Source organism: Staurois parvus, unplaced genomic scaffold (genome assembly GCF_062004578.1).
Source record: "Staurois parvus isolate SC_StPar_1 unplaced genomic scaffold, SC_StPar_1.0 ptg000461l, whole genome shotgun sequence".
NCBI classification, from domain to species: Eukaryota; Metazoa; Chordata; class Amphibia; order Anura; family Ranidae; genus Staurois; species Staurois parvus.
Genome location: NW_028318257.1, coordinates 439,308 through 465,068, shown reverse-complemented (window position 1 = coordinate 465,068; position 25,761 = coordinate 439,308). Strand labels below are relative to the sequence as shown.

At 42.2% G+C, this 25,761-nt stretch overlaps 1 protein-coding gene and 1 long non-coding RNA gene across 2 annotated transcripts in view; one reads left to right on the top strand and one right to left on the bottom strand.

Moving 5' to 3' along the window:
- The first annotated feature begins 2,553 nt into the window (after window positions 1-2,553).
- Window positions 2,554-5,354, top strand: LOC149452832 (uncharacterized). Its single transcript, XR_016314826.1, has 2 exons — window positions 2,554-2,752; window positions 5,046-5,354. It is a non-coding gene; the product is annotated as an uncharacterized LOC149452832 (long non-coding RNA).
- A 16,421-nt stretch (window positions 5,355-21,775) lies between these two features.
- PAXBP1 (PAX3 and PAX7 binding protein 1) overlaps window positions 21,776-25,761 on the bottom strand; it is a 49,269-nt gene continuing 45,283 nt past the window's right edge. The window contains exons 17-18 of the mRNA XM_089688924.1: window positions 23,846-24,000; window positions 21,776-23,068 (exon numbers count right to left, since the gene is read on the bottom strand). Coding sequence (XP_089545050.1) covers window positions 22,951-23,068; window positions 23,846-24,000 — 273 coding nt within the window. The 3' untranslated portion in view covers window positions 21,776-22,950. The remainder of the gene's footprint in view (window positions 23,069-23,845; window positions 24,001-25,761) is intronic.

The following is a 25,761-nucleotide window of genomic DNA, read 5'->3' as shown; positions in this document are numbered from 1 at the left end:
ACCATTAACGCCTCCCACCCGCCATATAAGGAACTGACGGGCACAAGGTGGTTGTCTTGTTCTGGGAGGACGTTATATGACGTCCTCCCACTCTAACCGATCAGTGGAAAGAGCCGATAATTTCGGCTCTGTCGTGATCAGCTGTGTCCAATCACAGCTGATCGCATGTAAATAAGGAAATGCCGGTTATCAGCATTCCTTTCCTTACGAGCTGTCACACTGACAGCTCGTGAGGAGAGGAGAGCCGGTAATCTGCATTCCTCAGAGGGGACATCTACACTGATCATCAGGGCACTGATTATCAGTGCCCTGATGATCAGTGTAGCCCTATCAGTGCCACCTCTCAGTGTCCATCAATGCCACCTGTCATTGCCCATCAATGCCACATATTAGTGCCCATCTGAGCTGCCTTCAGTGCCAACTATCAGTGCCACCTTTTAGTGCCAGTCAGTGCCGCCTATGAGTGCTGCCAATCAGTGCCAGTCAATGCAACCTATCAGTGCCCGTCAGTGCTGCCTATCAGTGCCATATATGAGTACTGCCTTTCAGTGCCCATCAGTGATGTCTGTGAATGCCCACCAGTGATGCATGTCAATGCCCATCACGGCCACCTACCAGTGCCTCCTCATCAGTGCCCATCAGTGCAGCCTATCAGTGCCCATCACTGAAGCCTCATTAGCGCACATCAGTGGAGAAAAATTACTCATTACAAAATTTTATAACAGAAACTAAGAAACAAACTTTTTTTTCAAAATTTTCAGTTGTTTTTGGTTTGTTTATCAAAAAATAAAAAACCTAGTGGTAATTGAATACCACCAAAAGAAAGCTCTGTCTCAAAAAAATATACAAATTTCATATGGGTACAGTGTTGCATGACTGCGCAATTGTCATTCAAAATGCGACAGCGCTGAATGCTGAAAATTGTCCTGGGCAGGAAGGGGGTGAAAGTGCCCGGTAGGCAAGTGGTTTAAGGACATATGGAATTGAATAGAGGGATTTTAGGAAAATCTTGCTGAAAGTGAATTTACACTTTAGGTAGTACACCTTTATCTTGTCCCTGATAGACAGAATCTATATTCCAATAATCAGGGCCCATAAAGACCTCCGGAGTTAAAGTATTCCACTTAGGGAGAATATGCTGACATGCCAGGGAAGTAGATCTTCCAGCAATGGATACTTACTTGCAAATAAGAAGGAACCTTCAAAGTGGGGATCATCAGATAAGAAGCTCAGGAAGGCAGTAATTCTAAAAGACAATAGCATGGTCACAACTGACACATTCAATACTGGCCAGTGTAGGGACAAGGTCACCCAGTTTGTTATAGAGGGAGTTCTCAAATCTTTCTGGAGGTGAAGATGAGATTCAGCTGAAGTTAGAGTAAATGCCAATCAACAGACCACAGGATTCAGCCTTTTAAATGTCTGTTGCATACAACCAGACACAAGGAATAGGCAAGGGGATTCAATCAGTAAAGGAATTCCACAATGATTGGCGTATGAGGAATAGCTTCCAGGACTTCTTGGTTTGAATGATGAGGTAGGTGTCTTGAGCAAATTTCAGACACTCTGGGGTTGATTTGCTAAAGGCAAATATACTGTGCACTGCAAATGCAGTTGCTCGATAGATTAGTAAATGAGGTGAAGCCTCACGGTGCAAAGAATACCCAATCACATGCAGGGCCAGTACTTCCACTAGGCGAACTAAGCAGCTGCCTAGGGCACACTGCCACCTAGGGGCGCAGCACAGGCCACCACATCATGAATGATCCTTCATCTAAGGGGAGGCGAAGGGCAGCACAGGGAAGAAAGGACAGAGGAAGGTGCTGGGTGTCTGGGGACAAGTGTAGCAGCTGAGCTGCTGCTCCTTCCAGTGTTCCTCTCAGACTCAGTCCCTTACTGCAAACAGGCTGGCAGCTGCTGATTACTGTGGAGTTCCAGTCCTTCTCTTCCCATTCATCAGCAGAGGCGGTGCTGCGTCTGCAGAGGAAGGTAATGTCTGACTCTGATGTCCTGTGTCTGTGTGACCCAGCCATCCATCACATGTGCAATGTGTCAGTGAGTGATGACATCATCACGATCCCACAGCCCGCTCTTCTAGTGCCTGCTGATCTGTGTTGGGTGTGTTGTGTCAGATCTGTCCCTTTGCGGAATCGCTGAGTTCAGGTGTTCTCTTTGTGTGTGTGTGTATGAGCTGCCTTCTGTCACAGCGTTTTATCTCCCCCCCATTGTCTGGGGAATTCCAGCCTGGGATCTGTCAAGAGTGATATGAATAATCAGAGGGATTTTTATAATTCCCCTATGTGGAGAGATCTATTCATCGCATGGTGGGGGATCCCAAGCAATGGCTCCTTTGAAGTACAGACCTAATAATTTTTTTAGGTAAAGGAATGGGAAAGGGAAAAAGGCCAGAGGATGTAGAGGTGGAAGGAGAAAACACCCCAAAGAGAAAATGGTAACATGTGAGGGTCTCTTTGGTTTAAGTGGTGTAGCTCTCACTGCTCAAGAAAAAGGATGTATTAAATAGAGGTTTCAAGTTTGCACCTGCTAGACCTCTCATCAAATTTAAGACCTTTATAGATGTTCAGAAATGTATAAGAAAACTGAGTGTTAAACAATATTTCCTCTCTAATCCTATCATTAGGAATGGAGGCGCTGAACGGAGGGATGAAGTGGTACACACTGGTTTCGGGAACGCATCTTTGTTTAACCCCTTCAGTCAAAATAACTCTAACCAACTGTTTTTAAAAACATGGTATTTAGATTGGGCTAACTTCAGGAATAGAGCTCATAAATCTTTGCAGGATGGTGTTAAATCTTTATGTGAACATAGGAATTTGGTCATTTGACCTGCAGATAAGAGGGGAGGAATAGTTCTGCTTAAGAAGGACTATTTGGAGGAGATGAATCATCTTCTGACAATAACAGGTATGAGGTATTAAAGAAGGACCCTACTCATACATATAACAAACTATTGCACAAAATCATAGGGTGGATATAAGAATGGCATCATTGACAGAAAAGAAAAACAGTATTTAATAACATTAGCTCCCAGGATTTCTATTATATACTACCTTCCCAAAGTCCATAAAAATCCTTGTAAGCCCCTCGGAAGACCTATTGTAAGTGGAACAGATTCTGTGACCTCCCGCATAGGCAAATACATTGACTATTTCTTACAGCCTTTGGACTGCTTTTTTGAAAGATACCAAATTATCAATGATTTAATGCAGGTTAACATTGAGGGTGCAAATCTTTTGGTCATAGCAGATGTCTTCTCTCACACTATTACATCTTACACTCTTATTCCTCATGAGAAGGGGTAAGAAGCTGCAGAGTATTTTGTGAATAGTACTGGTGGAATTTCTTCCAAACAAAAAAAGTTTATTTTGGACCTGTTAAAATTTGGTATGGAGCACAATTACTTTTATTCTGGTGGTAACTTCTTTCAACAATGCACTGGCATGGCCATGGTAGCTAAATTTGCTCCCAGCCTGGCCAATCTATTCATGGCAATGTGGGAGGTGGATGCTATTTATACCAATTAGAATAGTAATTTAATGTTTTGACATTGCTATATTGATGACGCTTTCTTTTTATGGCAGGGTAATGAAAGCTCCTTGCATTCTTTCATGTCCCAGTTGAATACTAACCTGCTGGGCATACTTTTTTCATGAGTGGAGTGATCAGGCTATCAATTTTTTGGATCTTACTATCATGAATAAAACCTATTGCTAACTAAAACATATTTCAAGGCCACAGATTGTAATGGTTTTATCCCAGGAAGAAGTTGTCACCATCCTGCATGGTTAAGGACTATGCCCAAGGGGCAGTTTCAGCGTATTCGTCAAAACTGCTCTAAGAAAGAATAATTCTTTGTACAGGCAGGGATTCCAAAAAGTAAGTTCTTAGAAAAGGGATATTCCCAGAGCAATCTTGATCACGATCTGGAGATAGTTTCAAAACTGAATAGGGATCCACTTTTGTCCAAAAAGAGAAGGGTCTAGCAAATAATAAACATGAATGGTCCTTCCTTACAGCTTTCCCATCTCAGTACGGTTGGATCAATAATATTCTGAGGAGACATTGGAATATTCTTAGGAAAGACAATATCCTGAGTCCAGTCTTTCCAGCGTGACCACAGATCATATTCATAAAAACACGTACCCTCCGAGACATTTTAGCACCTTAGGGGATAAGCCTGTTCAGAATAAAATGTTTGAGAACCTTAAGGGTTTTTACCCATGTAAAATGTGTAAGGTGTGCAAAAGTGCGCAGTCTGTTCAATCATCCTATTTTACATCTAATGTCACTCTAAAAGATTACAAGATTTGTGATTTTATTTTGTACTAAGGGGGTTGTTTACCTTTTGAGTTGTACGTGTGGCCTCCAATACGTGGGTAGGACCACTAGATCTTTGAATGTTCGTATAGGGGAATACGTAGCCAATATTAAAAAGGGTTTTCCATCTCATATTCTGACTAAACATTTTGCTTTGTTTCACAATAGAGACCCCTCTTTGCTGCAGGTTATAGGTATAGAGAGATACGTCCCACACTGGAGGGGGAGTAATATGAAGAGGCAGATCTCACGTCGTGAAACACAATGATTTTTTTACCTTAAAACTCATCAACCATGGGGCATCAATGTTGAATTGGAAATTATTTTAATAATGATTGAAATATTAGAAATACATGATGGAGAAGGAACCTTTTATAGGTTGTTTCAATTAGATATTTGGGATATATTTTCTATTTTTCCTTTCACTGTACTAATTATTTGTTGTATTTTTGTGAATTCATTTTCCAAAGTTAGTTTATGTCAGTATGTTATTCATTTGTTTTAAAAAAATTTATTTTTATTTAATATTGTATTTTGTTTATTGATATTTTTGGGGATTTATATATCCAAAAATGAATTTTTGTGTTTTTTTTATTATATTTATATGTAGCCACAAGATGCTGCTATTTTTGTTTATCTCAGGTTCAGCTGATCAGGTATTTGTTTACAAAATGTATTTTTTGAAATTTTAGCTTTTTTCTCTGCAGAATCCATCTCTCTCCTCTGATTGACATTCATTTATGGTACCTCTCGTGGCTGCATATATTGATAAGAGTTCTTCCGGGTCTTTTTCCCTTTAAATGGACGGCTTCTGACATTGCACAAGTGATCTCCAACCCTAGAGGATGCCATTTTTAGGGAAACACGTCAGAAGAGTTCTTGTGAGACATCATCACGCACCGGCGTGCGTACTGAGAGCGCAGGCGGGTGAATACATGGAGTTGCCTGCTGCTTATTTTACTCACCTGTTTGTAAGTGCAATACTTTAATAAAATAGTTGGTTTTAATATACTGCACCAAGAGGTTTCTCTTGTTCAATCCTTCCATGTCATTACAATGAGCGGCATTTGATACCATATTAAATTTGCGGTAAGCCCGCTGGATGCAGCCAGTTTGTTCTGGAAGTGGTTTGACTGCAAGAGTGCCAGGCTGGGGTCATGATGGGGGTACAGTCGCAAACAGGGCATTATCCTGTGTGAGTGCAAAACAGCAGTTGAACACAGCCCCGATCATATCCTCTCTGCTTTTGCACAGGTAAATGCTGCTGTGTGATCTCCACCTTAAACTGTCTCACTGCAACACACTGACTTTCTGCAAAACTCAGGATAATTAGTCTATATCTTCTTGTCTGTGGTGATTGATTCTCACCTCCATTTGCCTTTCTGTGATCAGAGAATCAATCATCTTTTATGACCCTGGCCGATGTATGCAACTGATCTGGTTTGGACTAACCTCCCCCCAAATTCATGTGATCCTTATCAGTTCCTAACAAGGGCAGACTGACCATTTGGAAACTCGGGCACTGCCCGAGATCAGTAGGGGGCCCCATGAGAGGCCCCTGGTACCTTTTTCATAGGCTTTTTTGAGTTTGGCCAAGGACACAGGGGCCCCATGATCCCCTATTCCCACTCCATCTACCTTTTAATATGCCCCCTCTATTCCTCCTTTTCATATTACTATCCTCTGTTCTCAAAATCTCATTTCTTTAGCCTCTGCTAAACCCCAAAGCTTATACATATCACCTTCACTGCTACCATCTCCCTACTACTGCTCTCATCACCTTCTATTACTTTACTCATCTGCTGACCCAAACACAAGGACAGGAAGGCATGTGCACTCATATACATCCCACTCCCATATTACTTTCCTCACCCTCATTCTACTAACCTCTGGGAATTACACCCCAAACCCTGGTCCTCCACTATCTCACCCCCACACCAGGCCCCCTCCTTCCTCCAGGAATAGCAGCAATACACTCAATTTAATCTCAATTCCCATGTTCCTAAAAACCACCCTCCCTTTTTCACCTTCACTCTGGAATGCCCGCTCTGTCTGTAATAAGCTCCCCTCTATCTAAGCATCAGATTCTGCTTCTCCCATAGCACTTGCCTATGGAGGCTTCTCTGGACGCACTCGCCCAGAACTAGTGGTCAGAAAGGAGGTGGAGTTGGTTTGCTTCCATCCCCACTGAGTGCCTTTCAAGTCCTCCATAATCCTCCCTCTTAATCCTACTCTTCCTCCGAGACTCACTGAATTCAGCTGTTTTCTCCCATTTCTCTGAGGATTGCAGTGATCTACCAGCATCCTGGACTGGTGTCACTTTCAGGATGACGCCTCTGAAATACCCACTATCATTCTTGGAGAATTTAACATCCCCATTAATGTGAACAACCTAACTCTTCAACCTAACCTCATCTTTTGCCTTAACACAATGGACACAGTCCTCCACTCACTCTGATGGGAATACATTAGACCTTGCTTTCGCCCATCTTTACACTCCCTACAACCTCACAAACACCCCTTTCCTCTCTCTGATCACAATCTCATCACCTTCACAGTGTCTTCATCTTCAAACACCTATCCCTCCAAGCAGCAAACAATTAACCGCAGAAACCTTCACAACTTAAACACTTCTCTTTTCTACTCTGCAACTGACCGCCTCTGATAGAATCTCTCCCCTGTCCTACCCTGACCTGGCCACTGCTGTCTACAACAGTTTGCTTTCATCCACACTAGACTCACTTGCTCCTCTAACTACACAAAGCATCAGACTCCGACCATTACAACCATGGCAGACTGACGACACCAGAAGTCTTAAGAGACAGTCATGCACTGGAGAGATTGTGGCGTAAAACCAAATCTCAGCAAGGCTTCACCCTATATAATGGGGGTAAGGGGGAGGTGGAGAGACAATAACTCTCTTTATCCTTGTATAAGGGTTTTACTGGTACCACACCCCTAATGAAATGATTGAAAAGAGAACCCTAACCACAAAAGCTAATGGGGCTTTGAAAGTACCATACCGTACCAATACAAATAAAGTGAAAACAATAGATAAAATTGAACACCTTTTATTAGGTTAAAAAACCACCCATCGGTGGAAAACATTAGTCAGACATAGACACAAAAAGGCATATACTTAAAATCAACAAAGGGAGGCTACAGTAGGCAACGGCCGATGTCTTAGCCGTAATAAACATCACGGGCATCGACCATGGCGAACTGCAGCCACTCTCTTAGAGCAAAGTAAGCTCAACTGTACAGATAGTATAGGAAATGGTTATTAGTGGAACTATATACAGTCATGGCCGAAATTGTTGGCACCCTTGATATTTTTCCTGAAAATCAAGTATTTCACACAAAAAAGGTATTGCATTAACACATGTTTTGCTATACACATGTTTATTCCCTTTGTATGTATTGGAACAAATATAAAACAGAGGCAGAAAAGCAAATATGACATAATGTCACACAAAACCCCAAAAATGGGCTGGACAAAAGTATTGGCACCCTTAACTTAATATTTGGTTGCACACCCTTTGGAAAACATAACTGAAATCAGTCGCTTCCTATAACCATCAATAAGCTTCTGACACCTCTCACCCGGAATTTTGGACCACTCTTCCTTTGCAAACAGCTCCAGGTCTCTCTTATTGGAAGGACACCTTTTCCCAACAGCAATTTTAAGATCTCTCCACAGGTGTTCAATGGGATTTAGATCTGGGCTCATTGCTGGCCACTTCAGAACTCTCCAGCGCTTCTTTGCCATCCATTTCTGAGTGCTTTTTGACGTATGTTTGGGGTCATTGTCCTGCTGGAAGACCCAGGATCTTGGACGCAAACCCAGCTTTCTGACACTGGGCCCTACAGTGCGACCCAAAATCCTTTGGTAATCCTCAGATTTCATGATGCCTTGCACACAGTCAAGGCACCCAGTGCCAGAGGCAGCAAAACAACCCCAAAACATCATTGAACCTCCACCATATTTTACCGTAGGTACTGTGTTTTGTTCTTTGTAGGCCTCATTCCGTTTTCGGTAAACAGTAGAATGATGTGCTTTACCGAAAAGCTCTATCTTGGTCTCATCTGTCCACAAGACGTTTTCCCAGAAGGCTTTTGGCTTACTCAAGTACATTTTGGCAAACTGTAGTCTTGCTTTTTTATGTCTCTGTGTCAGCAGTGGGGTCCTCCTGGGTCTCCTGCCATAGCGTTTCATTTCATTTAAATGTCGACGGATAGTTCGCGCTGACACTGATGCTCCCTGAGCCTGCAGGACAGCTTGAATGTCTTTGGAACATGTTTGGGGCTGCTTATCCACCATCCGGACTATTCTGCGTTGCAATCTTTCATCAATTTTCCTCATCCGTCCACGACCAGGGAGATTAGCTACAGTGCCATGGGTTGCAAACTTCTTGATAATTTTGCGCACTGTGGACAAAGGCAAATCTAGTTCTCTGGAGATGGACTTGTAACCTTGAGATTGTTGATATTTTGCCACAATTTTGGTTCTCAGGTCCTCAGACAGTTCTCGTCTCCTCTTTCTGTTGTCCATGCTTAGTGTGGCACAGACAGACACACAATGCAAAGGTTAAGTGAACGTCTCTCCTTTTTATCTGCTTTCAGGTGTGATTTCTATATTGCCCACACCTGTTACTTGCCCCAGGTGAGTTTACAGGAGCATCACATGCTTGTAACATTCTTATTTATCCGCAGTTGTGAAAGGGTGCCAATACTTTTGTCCAGCCCATTTTTGGAGGTTTGTGTGACATTATGTCGAATTTGCTTTCTTTCCTCCCTTTTTTTGTTTTGTCCCAATACACACAAAGGGAATAAACATGTGTATAGCAAAACATGTGTTAATGCAATACGTTTCGTGAGAAATACATGATTTCCTGGAGAAATATCAAGGGTGCCAACAATTTCGGCCATGACTGTATGTGTGTGTATGTATGTGTGTGTGTATATATATATATATATATATATATATATATATAAATATAAAAACAAAGAACACCCAACCATAGGACATAAAAGGTTTTAATGAACAACTGGTGATACAGTATCCACTTGAAACCATGAAAAATGCTTTGCATTATAGGGGGAAACACGGGGAAATGGGTTTGAGGTTCATTTCTCCCCCTTCTTTGACAAGATATTTGTCTCCCCATTTCTGTGAAGCAATCTATGTTTGGCTATATATGATGACTTATACCACCTGGCCACTGCATTCTTGTTTTGAATGAATGTTGACTTGGTCTCCACAAGTCTTCAAATATGTTTGAACCCTTTTTTGATCGATAACTTTTTCTTATGGTTGGAGGCTTCTTCCTGTTCACCCAGATACCAATGATCTATACTTAGCAGGAGCCATCTCAGACTGTGCTGATATCATCGACTGACACTTATGTTTTGCCTTTTCCCTGAAGAAGTGGGTTTCGTCCCACGAAAAGCGTAGGAACCTATAATGCAAAGCATTTTTCATGGGTTCAAGTGGATACTGTATCACCAGTTGTTCATTATCACCTATTATGTCCTATGGTTGCGTGTTCTTTGTTTATATATGTGTATATTTCCACTAATAACCATTTATCATACTATCTGTACAGTTGAGCTTACTTTGCTCTAAGACAGTGGCTGCAGTTCGCCATGGCCGATGCCCGTGATGTTTATTACGTCTAAAACATCAGCCACTGCCTACTGTAGCCACCCTTTGTTGATTTTAAATTATATGCCTTTTTGTGTCTATGTCTAACTAATTTGTTTCCACCAATGGGTGGTTTTTTTAACCTAATAAAAGGTGTTCAATTTTATCTATTGTTTTCATCTTTTCACTTTATTTGTATTGGTACGGTATGGTACTTTCAAAGCCCCATTAGCTTTTGTGGTTAGGGTTCTCTTTTCAATTATTTCACCCTATATAAATCTGCTTTCTTAACAAATTCCTCCCTCCATGCTGCCAACCAAGCCTACTTTATCACTCTTATTAATACCTTGTCATCCAGTCCGCATAATCTCTTCTCTACTTGTAACTCTCTACTTTCTCCACCTCCACCCGGTAAATCACTGCTTACAAGATTGCATCAATCTTGTTTTTGAAATGATTTGCAATTTGGAGGAGCATCTCCACTACACAGACATCTATCCTACTTAGCATACCTTCTACTAAACCTCCCTCAACACTTTCCTCTTTTGACCTTGCTACTACTGAAGAGGTCACTAAATTTTACTCAGAAGCCCGTTTCACCACGTGCCCCCTGGATCCTGTCCCCTCTCAACTACTACGGTCACCCTCTTCTTCTGTCCTATGCTCCCTCACTCACATATTCAATCTCTCCCTCTCTAATGGCGCCTTCCCCACCCCCTCTAAAGCATGCACAGATCACTCCCATACTTAAAAATCCCTCCCTAGACCCCACCAACCTGGACAACGTAAGACCCATCTACCTGCTCCCGTTTACCTCTAAACTCTTAGTCAACAATCGCCTGAGCTCCTACCTCACGTACAACCTTCTTGACCCTTTACAGTCTGGCTTTCACTCACTACACTCCACTGAAACTGCCCTACTAAAACTTACAAATGATTTACTAACTGCTAAAACTACTACTACTCCATACTCTTACTACCTGACCTCTCTGAGGCTTTTGACACTGTTGACCATCCCCTCCTCCTCAAAAAACTCCACTCTCTTGGCCTCCGAGACTCTGCTCTCTCCTGGTTCTCCTCCTACCCATCACAGTGCTCCTTCAGTGTTACTTATAACTCAGTCTCCTCCTCTCCACTTCCTCTTTCTGTAGGGGTCCCTCAAGGTTCTGTCCTTGTACCCCTTCTCTTCTCCATCTACACCTCCTCCCTTGGTCACTTGATAAACTCCCATGGCTTTAAGTACCATCTCTATGCTGATGACACACTAATCCATCTTTCTACTCCTCACCTCACCCCTTCAGTCTCCTCTCGCATTACTAACCTACTAAGTGGCATATCAGTATGGATGTCACTCCACTTCCTCAAACTAAATATTTCCAAAAGGGAGCTCATACTATTCCCTCCAGCCCGTGCCCCCTCCCCTGACATCTGCATCAAGATCAATAATACAACCATCACTCATGCCAGGGTACTAGGTGTATTCCTAGATTACCATCTGTCCTTTCAGCCCCAAATCCAGTCACTGTCCAAATCTTGTAGACTTCACCTCCACAACATCTCCAAGATACACCCATTCTTAACTTCTGAAACTACTAAGCAACTTATTCACTCCCTGGTTATCTCTCACCTTGACTATTGTAACTCCCTCCTCATTGGCCTACCTCATCACAGGATATCACCTCTTTAGTCTATCATGAATGCTGCTGCCAGACTCATCCATCTTACTAACCATTCCATATCTGCTATCCCTCTCTGCCAATCCTACCACTGGCTTCCCGTTGCCCAACTAATAAAATTCAAAACATTAATAACATATAAAGCCATTTATAACTCTGCCGCAAATTACATCACCAATCCTGTCTCCAAATATCACCCAAACTGTCCTCTCTAGTTCCTTTGTCTCCTCCTCCCATGCTTGTCTCCAGAACTTCTCAAGAGCCTCCCCCATCCTCTGGAACTCTCTACCCCAATCTATCCAACTATCACCTACTCTGCCCAATTTTAGACGATCTCTGACGACCTCTCTTCAGGGAAGCCTATCCTGCCTTCAGCTAATAATAGAATCTTCTGTTCATCCTATCAGTTTATCCCCCACAGTTATTACTTTTTGTAGCCCCAGCCCCTCCCCCTTAGATTGTAAGCTCCCAGGATCAGGCCCTCCAATCCCTCTTGTATTGAACTGTATTGTTGCTGTATTGTCTCCCTTTATATTGTAAAGTGCTGAGCAAACTATATAAATCCTGTATAATAATAATGATACATATACTCATTAGATCTCTCTACAGGCTTGCTTGTTTCTTTTGAAGAACACCTGAGCACCAAAGCACTTTACATGACGTTTTGCAGCACAGAGCACTTTCTTCACCATATAATTGGGATTTTTTATTTATTTTTGTATAGGTATACACACTGCTCAAAAAAAATTAAAGGAACACTTTTTAATCAGAGTATAGCATCAAGTCAATTAAATTCCGGGGATATTGATCTGGTCAATTAATTAGCAGAGGGGGTTGTTAATCAGTTACAGCTGCTTTGGTGTTAATGAAATTAACAACAGGTGCACTAGATGGGCAACGAGGCGACCCCCAAAACAAGAGTGGTTTTACAGGTGGAGGCCACTGACATTTTACCCTACTTATCTTTCCTGCCTGTTTTTCACTAGTTTTGCATTTGGCTAGGGACAGAGTCACTCCTGGTAGCATGAGGCGATGCCTGGACCCTACAGAGGATGCACAGATAGTCCAACTCCTACAGCAGGGCTTGAAAAAGCCGCTCGCCAAATGCGAGGAGAAATTCCTCTGTGGCAAGCGGCGAGCACAGATGAAAAAGCATGGAGCGACTGCACATACGCTCCAAGCCTCATTGTAAAGCAGAGTTCCGGTTTACAACTTCTGGTTTCCGCGGCATCGCCATTACAGTGACAGTGCAGATGAAGGGACACGTGCAGGAGAGGTCCGCTCTCCTACGCTGAGAGGAGATACCCTTTCCACTGCCACGGGGGACTCGAGGCCCGCTCTCTGCCACCTTGGGGGGACACAAGTAAGGTTTGGGTCTGGCTAGTAGGTCTGGACTCAAAATTTTAACCCCTGTCCTACAGGATGGCACATCAGTATGTGCCATTGCCAGAAGGTTTGCTGTGTCTCCCACCACAGTCTCAAGAGCATGGAGGAGATTCCAGGAGACAGGCAGTTACTCTAGAAGACCTGGACAGGACCGTAGAAGGTCCTTAACCCATTAGCAGGACCGGTATCTGCTCCTTTGTGCAAGAGCCCTACAAAATTACCTCCAGCAGGCCACTGGTTTGAATGTCTCTGACCAATCAGAAGCAGACTTCATGAGGGTGGCCTGATGTCCTCTAGTGGGCCCTGCGCTCACTGCCCGGCACCATAGAGCTCAATTGGCATTTGCCATTGAACACCAGAATTGGCAGGTTCACCACTGGCGCCCTGTGCTTTTCACAGATGAGAGCAGGTTCACCCTGAGCACGTGACAGACGTGAAAGGGGCTGGAGAAGCCGTGGAGAATGTTATGCTGCCTGTAACATCATTCAGTATGACCGTTTTGGTGGTGGGTCAGTGATGGTCTGGGGAGGCATATCCATGGAGGGACACACAGACCTCTACAGGCTGGATAATGACACCATGACTGCCATTAAATATCGGGATGAAATCCTTGGACCCGTTGTCAGACCCTACACTGGGGCAGTGGATCCTGGGTCCCTCCTGGTGTACGACAATGCCCAGCCTCGTGTGGCAAGAGTATGCAGGCAGTTCCTGGAGGATGAAGGAATTGATACCATTGAATGGCCCCCATGCTCACCTGACCTAAATCCAATAGAACACCTCTCGGAGATTATGTTTCAGTCCACCCGACGCCACCAGATTGCACCTCAGACTGTCCAGGAGCTCAGTGATGCCCTGGTCCATATGGGGAAGTAAATACCCCAGGACACCATCCATCGTCTCATTAGGAGCATGCCCCGACATTGTCAGGCATGTATACAAAAGCACATGGAGGCCATACAAACCACTGGAGAACTATTTTGAGTTGCTGCAAGGAAAATGCTTCAGCAAAAATGGACTAGCCTGCTGCATCATTTATTCACTTTGATTTTCAGGGTACTTTAAATTCAGTCCGCTGTAGGTTGATAATTTTCATTTCCATCAAACGATGGGGAATCCTTATGTTCCTAACACATTACCCAGTCCATATCACTATAGCTATCCAGCATGATATTTTTTTCCCCATTGAGATCTGATGTGTTTTGAAAGTGTTCCTTTAATTTTTTTTTTTTTTTTTGAGGCGTGTGTGAATTTTTTGTGCACTCATTGTTTTTTACACATTTTATTAATTGTTGACTTATTTATTGGAACACATGGCACTTGTATATTTGAAAAAGGAAGCAGTGGCCATGTTAAATAGGAATTCCCAACAAGAAAGGGAACAGAGGTCTACGGGGATTGAAGACTAAAGGGTCCTAGACTTAGTAACATTAGGAGAATCCAGAATAAAAAAAAATAAGACTTGTTTCAAGGAAGGTTTCCAGAGCATTCCACAATGGGAATGCCAAGAAAAGGAAATGGGGTGGACGTGCCAGAGTGCTTTTAGCAGAGTACTTAACTGAGGAGTCAAGTCCATAGTAGGAAAGGGAGAAACAGAAACCAATCCCTGTCACACTAGAGAAAAAGCAATCCTTTAAAAGAAGTATTGGTTTGAGAAAGGTTATGCACCTCAAGGGGTGCTACTAACAGTGATGGAACAGAGGTTCCCTGCATAGAGGGGTGAAAGACTAAGTGAGATACCATTCCTAAAGGTATAGTCCTAGCAGAGTAGGAATAAGCAATCTCTGTGCAGAGAATACAAACAACCCTGGGAAAAAGCACAATAGGGTGGAATAATACTAGAAGAGACAGCTAAGGAAGGTGCCTGACTGACAAGTCTAGAGTGGTAGCTACAAAGGTAAACCTGAGCATCCAAACTGCGAGGTGATAAAGATTCCAAGGACTCAGTAGGATTATCAAGTACGTTCCCACTTGCAAAGGTGGTGGCGCACATACATGCAGAAGGGTGAGATGAGACAGAGGGCCTCTCACCTCAAGATCTGAGGTGGACTTTGATCTCCTTTGAGTAGATGAGGGATGGGGTTCCTCCTCCCCATTAACAGAGGTGACAAAGTCACGGTAGATGGAGTGGACTAAAACTGGAGAATCCAGTGTCTCAGAAGCAGGAACAGCAACAGGAATGTACTCCATCAAGGCTACATGGTGAGGGAAAAAAAAAAAAAAAAAAAAAAAAAAAAAAGCACAAAGTGCATGTGCAACACTTCATGTAGCAGGTGCCACCAGCACTCACTTCCATCTGCCTAAAGTTACCACGGTAAGATGGCAGTGGCAGGAATTTTAAAAAGGTACTCAACGTTACCAACTGTGAGGTAGCTCTCTGTGCTTTAGCCTGACTGGTCTTATTCACTACAGAAGTCCTCAAAGACTTGGTCACACCAGAGACTGTGCCACAGTTCTGAACCTGGGGAACACTCTGTGACTAACATAGTACACAATGGCCTGAGAGGTGCCACAATGCAGAGCCCAGTGCCCAAAGGTCACATTCCACGGTAGCCCTGCAAATTCACATTCCAGCAGGGTCCAGCTTCCAAATGCCATTCTATTTCAGGACCAATAGCCTTACGCACAAAGCAAGTTCTTAAATACCCGGTTACAGAGCTCTGATTCTGGAGAGTGCTCTTGGCTCACACAGTACCTTGGGCTCTGGAAAAGCACCACAATGCAGAGTCCAGTGCCCCAAGGTCACATTTCAGGCTAGCCCTGCAATCTTCTGTCCTGCAGGTTCCAGCCTCCAAAGCTGTTGCTAAGCACATGCCTATCCAGCTAGTGGCTATGTAGAGACTAGCTCAAGCAGCATTTTGAAGTTTTCAATGAAGTTACCAAAGAAAAAAAAATAACTAGGGTGTACCAATACTCTTGATTGAAGAAACCATTCAGAATAAAATAGGATAGCAAAATTACATTTAGGGACCAACCACTTACTAGCAAAAATGAGAGGATGGTTGTAGGCAGGCTTTTTAGGGGAGGGCTTTATTTCAGTCTGGGGGTATAAATAGGAACCTACACTCTCAGTCCAGTCAGCTCTGAGGAAGAAGGCATGACCTTCGAAACGCGTCAGCTGTACTGAGTGGCTACCCCCATGATGGGATTTGCGCTGGCCTCTTACCTTTGAAGTCCCTGGGAGGACTTACATGCCTGTTTTTATTCGCTGTTTGTGAGTACCATTCTTTTACTAAATAAATTTTGGTTACTGAGGTAATGCGCAAGGTTGGTGCGCTTCTTCTTGTTTTACTTCACAGTTCTGTTCGGGTTTCCCCAGCCTTGGTTTGGAGCTGCACAACCTTGTATGCCCGGTGGTTGCTTTGTTGGGATTTGATCTACTCACCACCGGCCTGGGTCCCGGAGCGCAGGAGAAATTGCATTTAGTCCATTGTAGGCAGGCTTATACAGGGGCCAGCAAAACAGAATTCCAAGTTTAATTTCACTTTACAAACTATTTTCATTACAGAACGCAGATGCTATGTGTTGTAATGAACTCCAGCAACATTAGCTACATACAGTAAGGTGGTACTGTGATCCAGTACAGGAAACTTCCCGTGCATTACACCTCAGCCAATCACTGGAGCAGTCATTTGGAATTGTGATTGAAATAGTGTAAATTTATGCACTAATAGGATTAAATGCACTATACATGTGATATTAGCACATAGGTTGTGATGTACACTTAAGATGTGGGATTTGCACAAATGGCATGCACTATATAGGTTTTTAGCACATTTTACAGCACGAGTATTACATGGCCCTGATTGTTTAAGTTTCAATCACCAAAAGACTTGTATTCATGACAAGGCTTCTACTAAATGGCAAAGAAGCACTCAGTCCGACTAATTCCAGCAGCAGATGGGAAGTCGCCTGTACTGCTGCTGGGACACAGAACCGCTTACTGTATAACCTAATGCTGGTAGTTTGTTACAGCACACCCAATAGTTACATCATTCTGCAATGAAAACAGCTCACTTGGGCCAGTTGGCCCAAATGAATTGAAGTGAAATTGAACCTCTAAATTAATGTTTGTTGTTTGCAAGTGCCACAACCTCCTGTCCATCAATATAGGATAATATCTACTTAATATCGGTTATATTTCCCCACTAACATAGAATACCTTAAAAAAAAAAAAGTTGCAGCTTACCTTTTTAGATGCTGTTCTTAAACTTCCAGCAAGAAAAGAATCTACTTCTTTCTTTTTGTTATGAGGGGGACTGGGAAGCGGTGTTTACCATAATGTACCCTGCCTGGAGGCAGGTATCTCATCAGTTGTACAAAATTTGAACACTGTCTATTGTAACAAAAGGGTAAAGTGGTTGTAAACCCTTACATACACCTAGTGAAGTGACTGGCCTCAGGTGATAAACAGATCACCCGCATAAGTTGTATATATTTATCTGCAGTCTTCTGTACATGGTTTAAAGACACATGGTTCAAGACACATCATGCTAACTTAAAAAATTGGAGTCAGCCATGATATCTTCTCCTCAAAAAAAAAACCTTTTTTTTTTTTTTTTTTTTTTTTTAGGCATGCTGTGTGAATGGGAACACACACAAGTATTTTTGCTTCTTAAATTTGACGACATACCGTATTTTTCACTCCATAAGACGCACCTAGGTTTTAGAGGCGAAAAACAAGAAAAAAATATTCTGAACCAATGGACTGCGGACACAGTGCAGGAGATGACCAGAGACTGCGGACACAGTGCAGGAGATGACCAGAGACTGCGGACACAGTGCAGGAGATGACCAGAGACTGCGGACACAGTGCAGGAGATGACCAGAGACTGCGGACACAGTGCAGGAGATGACCAGAGACTGCGGACACAGTGCAGGAGATGACCAGAGACTGCGGACACAGTGCAGGAGATGACCAGAGACTGCGGACACAGTGCAGGAGATGACCAGAGACTGCGGACACAGTGCAGGAGATGACCAGAGACTGCAGGGAATAACCAGAGACTGCTGACCTTTAGGGAGGGAGGGGGAGCGGGTACCTGAATTTGACAGGTACCCGCTTCCCCTTCTGTGGAGTTGTCCTTCCCGGGCCGGCTTCTGTGACAGCCGGGTGCCCACTGCGCATGTGCTGTGCTTTGTGAATGGCCCGGCGCCTTCTGGGACCTGTCATGTGTCCCAGAAGACAGCGGATCATTCACAAAGCGCAGCACATGCGCAGTGGACACCCGGCTGTCACAGAAGCCAACGGAGGAAGACTGTGCAGCGCTGGAGTGAGGAACAGGTAAGGCCCTGCAGGAGAGAACAGCTGAGCGGCCGGCCCGGTATTCTGACATGGTGGTGGCAGAAATACCGGACCGGCCCCTTTATATTCGCTCCATAAGACGCACTGACATTTTCCCCCCTTTTTTGGGGGGAAAAAAAGAGCGTCTTATGAAGCGAAAAATACGGTAAGTGGAAATCTACTTTAAGAATTCCTGTGTCCCTAAATGAATGATAAAGAAATCTGCCTGACAGTTCTCCACTTTTGATACATGCACTACAAAGATTGCTCGAGTTTCTGTTACAAATACCCACCCACATAGCCTTGGTACAAAACAATCTCAAACCGTTATGATCTGTGACAAAAGACTGCTGCAGCTCGAGCCCAATAGTTCCACAAGAAAACCCAGTTATATTGGCCTGGCCAAAAGCCAAATACTGTGCTAACTGGAACATAGGTGAGTATTCACTGCTAACTGCAGGACTGTCACAGAGAGCACATGCTATACCTAATAAACTGGGAAAACCCCGTACTCAAGTGGAGAGACTTCAAGGATTTAAAAATATCTGGCCAGAATCGAACAGTAGCTGTTGATAGTAGAAAACTTTCCAATTCAAGTGAAAAATATAGCAGAAAGGAAAGACATCCCTTCTCCTACAGACACTAGACAGAGCTGAGCAGGTGTGAGGTGGAAGGGGTCATAGTCTCAAGGTGGTGGGCCTTCAGATTTCTATGTGCCTAGAGAGTCCATTTCTTCTGCAGGTGACAGTATAACCCTAAGTGGCTCAGTTATCAAACAGTGTTCAATGGACAGTAGAGAAATAGTTAGATTTTTCTCAACAGAGCTGAAGACTTCCATCTTCCTAGTACAATCAGAGGGAAAAAAATGCTGGTCTGGAGTTTGTTAGTGTTTAACCATTTCAATACCGGGCAATTTTACACCTTCCTGCCCAGGCCATTTTTCACGTTTCAGCACTCTCACACTTTGAATGACAATTGCGCGGTCATACAACATTGTACCCAAACTAAAATTTTATCATTTTCTTCACACAACTAGAGCTTTCTTTTGGTGGTATTTAATCACCGCTGGGGTTTTTATTTTTTGCTAAATTAACAAAAAAAGACCAAAAATTTAGAAAAAAACCCACGTTTTTCTTTGTTTCTGTTATAAAAGTTTACAAATAAATAATTGTTCTTCATAAATTTAGGCCGAGATGTATTCTGCTACATGTCTTGGGTGAAAATAACCCAAATTAGGATGTATTATTTAGTTTGTAGGAAAGTTATAGAGTTCACAAACTATGGTATAGATCTGAATATTGATCAATCCTGAAGTACTGACAGCCAATCTAATTTCTTGAGGTCCAGGAATGTCAGAATAGTACAGATATCCCCAAATGACCCCTTTTTGCAGAGTTGACAGTCCGACGTACTTCATAAGAGGCATGGCGAGTTTTTTGAAGTTGTATTTTTTTTTGTCATAATTTTTCGGAAAATGAAAACATTTAAAAAATTATTTTCACAATTTTTTTTTTTACATACTGTCACCAGTGCAGTACAGCGTCATCGTATAACTGGCATGGCGGTGAACAGGGACACTGACTGGTGACAGTATGAAAAAAAAATATATATTTTTTTTCTTTATTTTTTTTATTGTTTTTAATTTTTTATTACTTTTTTTAAATTTTTTTAAAGATTTGTTTTCATATTTTACTATGACCAAAGTAGTACAATGTTACCATAGTAACATTATACTACTTTGGGGAAGTGATCAGTATTTTGTTTTTTTTTTTTTTTACACAATTTGCTTATAGCAAATAATTATTTTGCTATAAGCAAGCATTTACCTGAATGACATCTATTCATTCAGGGTTTTTTTTTTTGTGCTTAGCTGTGATTTGGCCACAGCTAATCACATGACATGTGCATGTGACCTGCTGTGACCATTCACAGCTAGACACTAGTATACAATGGATGGCATGAATGAAGCCATCCATTATATACAACTGTCATGTGACCTGCTGTGATTGGTCACAGCAGGTCACATGGTACCGGCAACGGGGGCCAGTACTCAGATCTGTCATTGGCCGTGTCCGAGGTACACGGCCGGTGACAGATTGCGCCGCTGCCCGGCTCTGCAACCGCGGATGTGTGGGAGGACGCCAAATGGCGTACACCCCGGAGAGCTACAGCATTTTTGCGGCCGCCAAACGGCTATAGGCCGGGCGGCTAATGGTTAAAGTGAACTTCACTCCTTATGCTTCTAGCATTATTAAATAGATAGGAAAGTATATTATATTAACTTGTTTTAATTTTTTTCATTTTTTACCAGTTACCTCCTGGTTTCCATGACTAGGCAAATTATGTCATACATTCCAGGAGCCATTAGGAGGGGTTTTCCCAGCTAAGCACACCCTCCTCTGTCTGCATGCCTGAGATAAGGGCAGGTGGATTCCAGGAAGTAAATGCTACATGAATCATCTGCCCTTATTTAAGATGGCCATAGCCAGAAATGCTAGGGGATGTATTTCAAAGTGATTTCTCAGGAAAATAAAGCATGGAGATATGGAAGGATGGGGGAGTTTGCTTTCAATATTAAAAATGAATCAAATCGCATTTTTGATTTGTAGCACTTATATGCAGTATAGGTCTGCTTTAACCCTCCTGTAGGAAGGTGTGTAACTCGAAGTTGAATGACATCCTATATTCCTCAATTGAAGAGTAAGAAAGTATGCCCAATAATTAAGAATTGACTATCATGGTGTGTTAAATCACATTGTATATGTGCATTAGGGTAAAATTAAAATAGACAAAAAAAAAAAGAATACTGTAAAATCCTTTTTTGTGGAGTTCATTGAGGAACATGGGAAATCTGATACTGTCAGGTTATACTGCTGCCCAGATAGTAGATATGACACTGGCAAACACACACTGTAACCCAGCCCACTGCTTGAAAGTCACATCGTAGACTAGCCATGAATATCCAGCCCAGCATGGTCCGCACATAGCTATCCAAGAACAGCTTCCCCTAGGCTTGACTTTGAAGTGCTATGTAGAGGCCAGTGTGATGTCCTGAGGAACCATAATTGAAGCTGACAGATAAAGAATCTGAAGAGTCACACTGAAGGAAATAAAAAGGCTGGCAAAGATTGGTTAGACCTTATGCAGTACAGTGCATTATGCGAATGAGTTACACATCACACTGTTGTGTGAACTAATCATGGGGGTGTTATCTCGAGCCCTTTCACAACAAACCTTATGAATCAAAGTGTCAATGCTAAGAATAGTCTTCATAACCCACTCACTGCCATCAAAGTCAAATCTGTCCTAGAAGATGGTAACAGGCGTCTGAAAGTTTTCATAGGATTGGTGGCTATGATGAATATAGAGCGCCTTTATATAAAAAAAGAAAAAGCCTTGTAACAAAGTTTGCTTGGTCATTTTAGCAACATAAATAGGAGAGACAAGTTAAAAACAGCCTAAGAAATGTATTTCATTTCAGAAAATATACAAGAGTTCTCAGAAGTGGTTTTAAGCTCAGCATCTGTACATAATTCACTGAATTAGTCCTGTACACGATTCACAAAAGAAGCATTGACATCACACAGCAGACATGAACAAGGACAGGGCATGAAGCAGGAATACCATCAGTCATTTGCTTCAAAGTTGTAAAGCTGACCATAGAAGGGCAAAAGTCCCACTGACAGTAAAGGACAGCCAGACATCTCCGTGTCCTCAAACTCATCGCCAAAGCCCCGGGATCAGCTAAGATATTTTACCAACTTACCCAGGTTTTTAACTGTACAGATAATGGCAAAATTCTGGTGTCTAAAATGGAGTTTCACTTGTATCACTATAAATTAGTACAACTGAGGCACAAGACATTGTGAGGCTCATACCTGGCAGGAAATTGGTTAATCTTATCTAAGAACAGAATCGAGTGATCTGTAATAATTAGAAACCAGCTTCATATTTACAGTGACAAGGCATTATGGAGAAGATACCAAGCAATTCCAAAAGCGACAGGCACCCAAATCTTTTGGTGCACAGCAGAGTTCCATCTTTATCCTTCTGTAAGATATGATCATTCTAGCTATCCACTTCAGGCTCTAGAGGGAGATTGTTCATGTAAACAGCAGGTGTATTTCTTTGGATTCTGGCTCCATTTTGGTGAGGGAAGGGTGCCCATAGTTCACTCATTATCTCCAGCTCTGGGAATGAAGAGGTGTCCATTATGCCACGGACATTGGAAGCAGGGCAAGTTGATAGATAAGGAGACCAAGATAAGGAAGTATTTGGCATCCCATACACATCTCCTTAGAAGAGCAATCAAACATTACTGCAAAAATGTATTTCCCTTGATGGAAAAGAAAAAAAAAAAAAAAAAAAAACAGTCTGCCAGGCCCATGTTGCCTTTTCCTCGAACTCCTGCACAAAATTGTCACTGAATCTTTGTGCAGAAATGCATGCAATGGTTATGTCTATAAACCTAGGTACATATAATACAATCCTCAGTCAGTTGTTTGTCTTTTAGACATATTGACCCTTGTGTTAAAATCAACTTTTTATACAGCAATTAGAAACTTTAGATACAGGATATTTACACAAAAGGAATGGGTTCATAGCACACTGCTGCTTCAAGTTCATTTCCCATCTGAAGAGGACTTGATATCTTTAATGTTGTAATCGTTTGCCACTGACACCGCGTTTTGGAGAGCACGGATAGCTGCAAGCAGCTTTACTATCTGCCGGATCTGGTCCCTGGGATACAAAAAAGAGTATATGTGAGGAAGAAGAGAAAAAATGGTAAGATTATCACTTCAATGTTTTATATATAACCGCTCAGTAGTTAGCTAAGTAAACTGTTCATTAAACAAACAGCCAAAAAGTGACTCAAGTGACAGCAACTTATACAATGGGTAAAATAAGTATTGAACACATCACCATTTTTCTCAGTAAATATATTTCTAAAGGTGCTATTGTCATGAAATTTTCATGTCTGTAACAACCTATACATACAAAGAAACCAAAACAAATAAGTTCAGAAATTATGTTGTGTAACAAAATTGAAAGGTCCCTGTCAGCAAGTACAGTGGGACCCTTGCATCCTGTGTGAATACAGTAGCCTCTCTGCAGAGATTCAACATAACAGAGTTTTAGGTTTGATCCAGTAGGGGTTATCAGCAAAGCTCATGCTACCTGCTGACTGAAGAGCACTAGCTCAGAGGGTGTGTGTTGGACCTCTGCAGAAAGACCACTGCTCACAGAGAGCAAGAGCCACATTCTACAGCATGCCGATAAGGGAACATTTTTTCACTCAGGCTATGGCTGCTTTAGAAAGAAAACTGTAAGGGCTCGCTTACATTTGTGACAGCCCTTGCCGCCTCTCAGAAAACCAATCTCTGGTGGAAATATACAAAACATAAGCCAAAAAAAGGTATGACTGAAATGCAACCTGTCCCTATCAATCATTGATAACATTATTATAGCTCTAGATATTTAAAGATATAGAGAATAAATAGACCGACACAATCTCACCTGGCATTTCGTTTCTCTACATCTGAGCAGCCAACATTCTGTCTGTAGATGACACCGGAGAGATGTGTAAGATAGCGGGCAAAGTTCTCCAGCTGTGGAATCGTTTTGCCACCTTTGAGGTTTGAAAACCACTGCTTAGGAAAACAAGCAATGACCTGTAAAAAAACAAAACAAAAAAAAACAAAAACATTTTAGTGGCACGTGCAGAATAACAGAAGCAGGGAAGAGATGAAGACAGTAGTAATATCAATATGGGGGAGTTTCCTGTATCATCTTTCCCGGAAATGTAGGACACATCCCAAGGGGTTTATAAAAGACCTGAATATGGGTTCCTCTGCTTATTATGTAATTTGACATCAGCTCACGGTAATACAAAGCAATATGACAATTTTCCTGCAATACTTTTATGTTAGTTAACAGAACACCCAAGGGGGTCCATTTATCAGCATCTGAAATCACAGTTCTTTGAGAACCTAGTAAGCATACATTGCCAATATACATATATTCTAAGTGGTTGTCATGCAAATTGAATTTCACACCCTCTTCTCAGTATTATGATATACAAATTCCTTCAAAGTATACTTTCAGCAAACAGCTACATACACAGTTGAAATACAAAATAAGTGAACTATTCATTCAGCTTCTTCTGTAATCCAGACAACAATTACTGAGAGCACAGGCAGTGCAGTTAAGCTGCTCAGGCTGGTCAAGGATCTAACCAATGCCAGTTGATTTGACAATGAAGGAGCAGCACAGTGATGAGATCACCAACGAGCTCTTCCCTGTCAACGTTAAAGGTAAGTATACAAACCAAAGCTCAAACGCACGTGTGTATGTATATATGCAGTGGCTATAAAAAGTCTACACACACCCGTTAAAATATCAGGTTTCTGTGATGTAAAAAAAATTAGACAAAGATAAATCATTTCAGAACGGTTTTCACCTTTAATGTGAACTATAAACTGTACAACTCAATTGAAAAACAAACTGAAATCTTTTTTTTCGGGGGGGGGGGGGGGGGCGTAAACATAAAAAACTAAAATATTAAAATAATGTGGTTGCATATGTGTACGTACACTCTTAACTTGGGATGTAGCTGTGTTCAGAATTAAGCAATCACATTCAAAATCATGTTAAATAGGAGTCAGTACACACCTGCCATCATTTAAAGTGCCTCTGATTAACAACAAATAAAGTTCAGCTGTTCTAGTAGGTCTTTCCTGACATTTTCTGAGTCGCATCTTACAGCAAAAGCCATGGGCCACAGAGAGCTTGCAAAGCATCAAAGGGATCTCATTGTTAAAAGGTATCAGTCGGGAGAAGGGTACAAAAGAATTTCCAAGGCATTAGATATACCATGGAACACAGTGAAGAGTGTCATCATCAAGTGGAGAAAATATGGCCCAACAGTTACATTTCCAAGAACTGGACGTCCCTCCAAAATTGATGAAAAGACGAAGAAAACTGGTCTGAGAGGCTGCCAAGAGGCCTACAGCAACATTGAAGGAGCTGCAGGAATATCTGGCAAGTACTGTCTGTGTGGTACATGTGACAACAATCTCCTGTATTTTTCATATGTTTGGGCTATGGGGTAGAGTGGCAAGACAGAAGCCTTTTCTTACAAAGAACAGCATTCAAGCCCGGCTACATTTTGCAAAAACACATCTAAAGTCTCCCAAAAGCATGTGGGAAATGTGTTATGGCCTGATGAAACCAATGTTGAACTTTTTGGCTATAATTCCAAAAGATATGTTTGGCACAAAAACAACACTGTACATCACCAAAAGAACACCATACCCACAGTGAAGCATGGTGGTGGCAGCATCATGCTTTGGGGCTGTTTTTCTTCAGCTGGAACTCGGGCCTTACACAAGGTAGAGGGAATTATGAACAGTTCCAAATATGAGTCAATATTG